The following is an 8,270-nucleotide window of genomic DNA, read 5'->3' on the forward strand; positions in this document are numbered from 1 at the left end:
GTGGTAATAAAAGTCCACAAAAACCCTCCTGGAATGATGTATTTTATCCATTGTCTCTGTAGTGTCCATCTTTTTTACCCCATGTACCCTGCTCCCATCCCTCTCCCTTCCAGAGATCTCCTCATGTCTCTGTTCCACACTATTGTTTACTTCCCTCTCTTGCTCCTCTTATCTCCTGCTCCCCTTGTTGTACGTTCTGTGTGTTAGCTCTCATACGAGCCTTGACATTGTAAATTAAAAAAATATATTAATAATACTTTAACTCCTGGAGCCTGCAATGTTCTTCAGGCAACTAAGAATTGAAAACTGAATAGGTGTGCCACAGAATAATATATAAGAGTTTAGGGTGCCATCATTGAAAAAGGTTGAAAACAACTGCTTTCCTTTATCATTGGGGAGAGAAAGGGCCACCTCTACTCATATGTGCCCCAGGGCCACAACCATAAATCCAGAACTGTCCACTAGTGAAACATAATTTATCCTCGTAGTAGTATAATAAAAGGGAGTTCTACTCTTTATTGGCCCTCACCCTTCCGACAAGGATAGAGACGTGGGACATTAAAATGAACTCTGTCCAACTAACCAATCATCTGTCGATGTATTTTTGTGTACACGATATTTCAAAAACTGTTAAACATTTAGCTTTCATATCGCAGACATCCATTCATCATGACATGATCTCAACCTGATTAAATCACGGCTATGACTGGCTGAACTCTGTTGCCATGACAAACCATCTCGGTAACTTTGCTTGTGGATGTGATATTTCAAAAAACATTCAAGATTTAGCTTTCATATTACACAAAGCTATTCCTCAAACCACAGAAAAGGTGGGGGACCTAGAGTTTCAGCTCCTTGTCTTAAGATATTTGCTTGGTCATCATGACTGGCACTCTCTTCTTTGATATGAACATGTGGATCATGGTGCACATCCCAATCTCAGACAGTTACACAGTGATATCAACAACTGTACGGATGGCAGACACGACTGAAGTATTGCTTTTTCTTAATTACATTTATGGGTAGTAGTTTCCATAAATTAATTTTTACAAATGACGCGTTTACATATTAGGCGAGTGGCCAAATGAGGTTTTGGGTGGCATACCCCTACCCACAGTAGAACAAGTCACAACCTATTTTTTCTTGAAGAGGGATGTTTGGGGAGTTAGAAAATCATGGTTGTGAACCTAAGATCATTGCACAACATTTTGAAAATCATGTTTACATATGTACCACTGCAGACTGCAAAAATGGATTTAATCGCCACAGATTTTGGCTCATATATTTGTTAATACTGGTGCTACAAACACAAATTTGGTACCAAAATGTGCAGAATGATGATGATGATATATATATATATATATATATATATATATATATATATATATATATATATATATATATATATATATATATATATATCTGTAAAAACCATTTGTGATGTAACAAAGGCTTTTGTGTGACGTACAGGAAAAATAGTGGAATTTTACTCAACAAATCAGCTTCGGGTTTACCAATAAATATCAACTAAACAATTAATTTCTTCATAAGTATTTGAGTTGTATTACTTCATATGACATCAAAATAACCCTCTATCATTCTCCTTTTTAGAAATATAACTCATAAAGATAAATCAGTTGAATTAATAGTTACTACCGAAACCATATGTCACCCCCCCCCTAAAAGTAACCGACATTGATTAATTTATAATACATGTATATGCACTAACCAAACAAGAATGATTTCAAATCCAGTTGCAGAAAATCAATTTTGAGCTTGATTGCCTTTTTCTAAAACAACTGATATATACTTATCTTTAATTATTTCATTTCAGATGCTTGTGCTGACAATTGATCTGCAATTATGGATCTGGAACCACCTGTTGTGAAGCATCGTAAAATTGACACTGACCACTGCATCATATGCTTTAAACCCCTCAACCCTAAAAAGCAAGAAGTTGTAAAGAACCCAACATTTAATGGTTTGAGTGCAATCTTCAAAGCAAATCAAATCAGAAAAGATGACGTTTACGAAAGTATCTGGCCTTTGCAACAAGACATATTGAGTCTTGATTTGAAAGTATCATTCCACAAATCGTGTCGGGCCAAGTATACCAGCAAGTCAAATATCTCCACATCCAACCTCAGTGCAGTGAGAGTGACCAGCAACCATGCACGTCTGCGACAACAGAACACACAAGAATCAGCAGAAATGAAACAGCTGGGTTTGACATCAGGACTAACTGCTTCATTTGTGGAAAATCCAACACTTCCAAAAACAAGCTTACACTGGTATCTACAGGAACTGGACAGTCCACCAGAGAAAAAGTTCTGGCAGCAGCTGACAAAAGACAAAACAATAAAACACACATGTGCATGCTTGCCTTTCAAGATTTGTTCGCCTATGATGCCAAGTACCACAGGTTATGCTATTCACACTATATTTCAGAAAGGAACATCACTGCTGTAATTCGAAATCAGTCGAGGAAACAATGGGGATATTCCATAATGAAGCTTTTGATGAACTGAAATGTTATCTAGAACAAACTCTGTTCTCCAAAACTAAGACAGTGACAACCCTCATTCATCTGAACGATGAATACATTGGATATTTTGTTTCACTGGGTACCACGAATGCAGAACAGTATAAAACTTGGAAGTTGAAGGAGCGATTAACGAAATATTATGGTGACCAAATAGTCTGTGTAACATTTGATGGCCACACTGACATCATATGCTCTTCTTCTGTGACCTTACGTGATGCCCTGAGGAAAGCCACGATTCTGCAGAGCATGACTGATGAACCCGAATATGAAGACATCCCGTCTGATGTACCATCAGCCACAGATAGTGAAATGCATACTTTGCATGCTGCAGCCGGTATCCTGAGGAAGCACATGGCTGATATCGAGCATGTTGGAAATATGTATGCACCTGTCGAGGAAACAGATATTCAGCACTGTGCAGAATTTGTTCCTAATACACTCTACGACTTTATTCAGTGGTGCACCAGTGAGAAATCACACACGAATGTAACCAGCTGCAGTGATGAAGGTGTTATGAAGAACAACCTGAGGACGATCGCCATTTGTCACAATATAATATCACAGAGCCGTCGAGTGTACTCCACAATAACGCTTGGTTTAGCCTTGCAGGTGCATCATGAATTGGGAAGCAAGCATCTCATTGACATGCTTCATGAATTAGGACACTGTGTGTCCTATGATGAGGTGAGACGTTTCCTCACGTCTGTGGCTGTTGATCAAACTGCCTCGGAGGATATTTACATCCCCAAAGTTCTTCAAAACCGACGCTGTACTGACGATCACTGTAGGCAGAGCAGAACATGTCATTGTATCTCTGCAGGACTGACCTGCACTGAATTCTGCTCGTGTAGTGCAGACGATTGTCCAAATGTTCATGATTCTGTTGTCTTTGACGACAGCACTGATGAAGAGCGTGACTGAACTTTTAAATGTATTACATGTATTACTTCATGTAATAGATGTACATAAGTTACAGTGCATGTTATGAATTCATTATCGTCATGTGTGAAATAGCTTATATCAACATGATGTCTATAAAAGTCACTTTCGCAATTGAGTCAGAATCTTAAGTCAATTCTTCATGTTGCATATCTGCTTCGGGATTTCTATCGGTCAGCATTAGTGGGGAAACATATGATTTCAGTTATAACTATATAATTTCAGTGACAATTATAGCATTAGATATATTTTTCAAAGGGTAAATAAACTTGGATTATGTTGATGTAACAAGTATGACTGCAAGTCCAATGTCTTTGAAGTAACTAATGTTTTTGTTGATATTTATTGGTAAACCCGAAGCTGATTTGTTGAGTAAAATTCCACTATTTTTTCCTGTACGTCACACAAAAGCCTTTGTTACATCACAAATGGATTTTACAGATATATATATATATATATATATATATATATATATATATATATATATATATATATATATATATATATATATATATATAGCATCATCATTCTGCACATTTTGGTACCAAATTTGTGTTTGTAGCACCAGTATTAACAAATATATGAGCCAAAATCTGTGGCGATTAAATCCATTTTTGCAGTCTGCAGTGGTACATATGTAAACATGATTTTCAAAATGTTGTGCAATGATCTTAGGTTCACAACCATGATTTTCTAACTCCCCAAACATCCCTCTTCAAGAAAAAATAGGTTGTGACTTGTTCTACCATGGGTAGGGGTTTCTCACAATTTTAGGCCCCTTTTTCAATTTGGCCACGAGCCTATATTGTTTCATGCCTGTGACGTAATAAGCAACCATAGGTGGACACAATGAAATGTAATGATTCACACGTTTCTCACATACTGTCCTGTACTTTCAAAGTTTGAGCAAAAATGAGATAACATTTTATTAACCTCCGCCATCGAAGATCGGAGGTTTCTGTTTTCACCCATTTCTGTTTGTTTGTTTGTTTGTGAACAGTACTACGGAAAAAGTCCTCGAAGGATTTCGACGAAACTTGGTGGGGGGATTAGGTATGGTCCCAGGATCATGCCATTAGATTTTGGACTTGGTCCAAAATCCAAGATGGCCGCTATGGCGGGCATTTTGAAAAAATATTTTAATTTTTTTTTTTGCATTTCTTCATGTTTTCAGTGATTTCCAACCCCCCCCCCCCAAAAAAAAAAAATTGTTAGAGAAAAAAAAATATTTTTGCAACTTTTTTTCAACAAAATTTCGATTTTTTTTTTGCATTTCTACATGTTATAAGTGATTTCCAACAAAAAAAACATGTCAAAATTATAATTGCGGCTGATTTTGGAACTTCAGGTGGATATACCCACGGAAAATCAATTTCTGTCTCAAGGAATCGAGTTATGACGAATGAATTGAGTATGTAAAAGTTAAAAGTAAAAGGGAAAGTTGCAAACTATAACTCTGTGAGCACTGTTGACATCAAATTGAATGAATAAGATATCAGGTTCACTTGAGTGACCTAGCAGTATTGGCAGCGGAGGTTTTGCACTCTACCGAGTGCTCCCCCTCTCGTTTTGCTTGTTTTGTCTTTTAAAATCTGGCGATGTTCCTGGCTGTCATAATTTATTTTCCACCTTTTTATTCGCTTGTTCATTTGCTTTATTATTGATGGATTAGAATTGGATTGTATTTGCAATACGGGTTCGTTGGCTCCATATTTGTAAGAATTTGTAGAAAATGTGATTGTTATGGATGTGAACACCAATAGTGCAAGTATAAATAAGAGAGTGCTTGTAATGATGACCAAGCAGGTCTCTTCTAGATTTTTACACATTGGTAAAAATGATGGTCCAGAATATTCTGAAAGCTCGTAGATGACTTGAACCCGTTTTGAAGCTCGTAGATGAACCTCAAAACTCCAGAAGTATTACATCAGGCATACACAGGAATCTCACAGTGCAATGATGTCACTTTTCTGGAAGTGCTGAACCAGCAAGAACAGTGAACATTGATGTTGCTATTACTTCCCAATCAATGAAAATTGCAAGGCAGGACTTTGTAGAAGTTTCTCAATGTTTAAGGAGATCACCTTGCTGACTGCAGTGATTTTATGACCACACTATCGGTCTGCTGAACCTGAATCTGGAAATGAGCCTGCATTTATCATTCAGGATATTTATCTGCCTGAAGTGCACATTGAGCTTTCACTTCTTCATTCATTAACTGCAATCTTCTGTGTGTCTCGTAGATAATCCATCCATTCTGAAAGAGCTGTGGACGTCACAGAAAACTTCCTAAAATATCCAATTCTGATTATAACACTCGTTATCAACCTTCATTGTCACTGAGAAAAAGAAGTAATGTGTCTGATTTTGAAAGAAATGTATGGAGCCTGATTAGGAGAATGTCAGGAGTATACCTGGGAGGTTGAATGCCATGGGTCAAGTTTACACATCATAATTCAAATCCATTTTTGCAACATTATGTTTTTTTCAAGAAGAGATTAGTGAATAGATACTCAAAGATATATAGTTAAAGGTAATGTTTATAGAGGATTCTCTCTTGACAAAAAGATGCTAAATGGTGAAACAACTGCTGAAATTGATGACAAATTACAGATTGAAGACATCTTTGTAAAGAGACACCATGGACAGAATAATTACAAGGCACAGACTTAGTTTGGATCCATTATATATACAATGAGGTTTTGTTTGTTCAGAGCACAACAGACACTGCTCTAGTCATTAGTCAGGAAGTTTGTAATGTACAGTAATCATGAGCAATGATTGACCAATCAAGACTTCCTGACATTGCCTCAAATCAAAAATAAAATGGCTGTGTGGTCTCATCGAGGTTGTCAGACAGGGGGAAGAGGTTTGTCAATATGACTGAGTTGTCTCAGAATCTCTGCGATTGGAGGAAAATTCTTGTAGTTTGATCTGGTGACATGGTTTTATCAAGTTATTAGCATTTTGCAATGTATATATATATATATATATATATATATATATATATATATATATATATATATATATATATATATATATATATATATATATATATATATATATATATATATATATATATATATATATATATATATAAATATATATAGCGTGGGTTGCACATGTCATTGTCAGCTTCGTCATGAATTATAAAGATAAATTGAACGAGGGCTGAAGTTCCCCTGACAACCAAAGTAGTGGGAAACAAAAATGCAATCTGAGCTTGAGACAAATTGCGTTTATTGAGATCAAACAAAAGCAGCAATGCGATGTCATTGACGGTGAAGATTGCTTTAGTTCCAATCTATTTTTACAAATGGCATCTGTAAATTACATCTTGAAATCTCCCCCCCTCTGTCGTACCATCTGTCATTCTTCAGATCGGCAAGCAGCAGCCTCTTCACTCTCTGCAGATCTGGATAAAATCACAAACTTATCCAAAACATGGAACATGTCTTACAATCCTGACAAATCTCACACTCTCACTATGTCTCTCCGAAAGGACGGTCTGGAAACCCTCCCACCCCCCATCGACTTTCTCAACAATACTCTTGAAGAAGTCCTTTCATTCAAAGTTTTGGGCCTCAATATCTGCCATGGTCTTTGCTAGCAAAGCCACATTTCCAAACTGGCCTCGAAAGCCACTTGCAGATTGGGCATCCTCCATCTTGCAAAGTCCTCCCTTGCACACCTGAGCTCCTGACCATATACTAAGTTTTCATCCACAGGCTGATGGAGTACCACTCTCCCCTCTGGGCTGGTGCTCCCACCTCTCAACTTTCTCGGCTTCATGCTGTGCAAACCAAGGCATTTATGACCATTGGTATCTCCCGTGGTGAGGCTGGGTCTTTGGGTCTCTCACTCTCTCACCGCAGGCAGGTCGGTTGTATTTTTCTTCTTCCATCTCCTCTCTGGCCTCACCCCCCCCCCCCTGTTCTGTCTGTGATCTGTCTCACCCATATTTCCGCAGGGCGCTCAAGTTCTGTCAGCAATCCCCTTCTGCTAAAACTACCAAAATCAAGAATCACTGCTCACCTTCATTCTTTCATTCCTCTTTTTTCCCCACCTTTGGAACAAACTCCCAAACTATCTTCAATCCCACTCTTCCCACCAGGTCTTCATAACAGCTGTTCACCACCATCTCTTATCTTCCCCCATCCAAAACCACGGTCTTTCCTACCCCCGCAAATCCACCTCAAACCCACCTCCTTCAAATTCCCTGCTTTGCTTCCTGAAAATCCCTGTCATGTAAGGACCCGAAAGTCCCTGTGTCTTGTAGGGAGCTGAAAGTCCCTGTATTGTCCATGTTGTATAGTCCGTGTTCCCCGCCCCATCCCTCTCCCTTCCACGGATCTCCTAATGTCTTTGTTCCCCACTGTTTTGTGCTTCCCTCTCCCGCCCCTCTTGTTATACATTCTGTGTTATACGTTGTTATACGTTATTACACATTCTCTTTGTTAGCTCTCATACGAGCCTCGACATTGGATATTGAAAAAGAAAAAGAAAAATTGGAACAACAGCACCCGAAGGGGTTGCGAGACTATTGGTGTGTGTGTGTGTGTGTGTGTGTGTGTGTGTGTGTGTGTGTGTGTGTGTGTGCGTGCGTGCGTGCGTGCGTGCGTGCGTGCGTGCGTGCGTATATATATATATATATATATATATATATATATATATATATATATATATATATATATATATATGTGTGTGTGTGTGTGTGTGTGTGTGTGTGTGTGTGTGTGTGTGTGTGTGTGTGTGTGTGTGTGTGTGTAACTACGTTGATATATTT

General features: G+C 38.1%; 1 protein-coding gene across 1 annotated transcript; it reads left to right on the top strand.

The window, feature by feature from the left end:
• Positions 1-2,491: 2,491 nt before the first annotated feature.
• LOC147027497 (uncharacterized) lies at positions 2,492-3,538 on the top strand. The gene has a single exon (XM_085876517.1). It carries the CDS (start codon positions 2,492-2,494, stop codon positions 3,464-3,466), a length of 975 nt encoding a protein of 324 aa, XP_085732643.1. The 3' UTR covers positions 3,467-3,538.
• Positions 3,539-8,270: the final 4,732 nt, after the last annotated feature.

The sequence above is a fragment of the Eptatretus burgeri genome, chromosome 4 (genome assembly GCF_056783735.1).
Source record: "Eptatretus burgeri isolate ZD-2024b chromosome 4, Ebu_testis_v1, whole genome shotgun sequence".
NCBI classification, from domain to species: domain Eukaryota; kingdom Metazoa; phylum Chordata; class Myxini; order Myxiniformes; family Myxinidae; genus Eptatretus; species Eptatretus burgeri.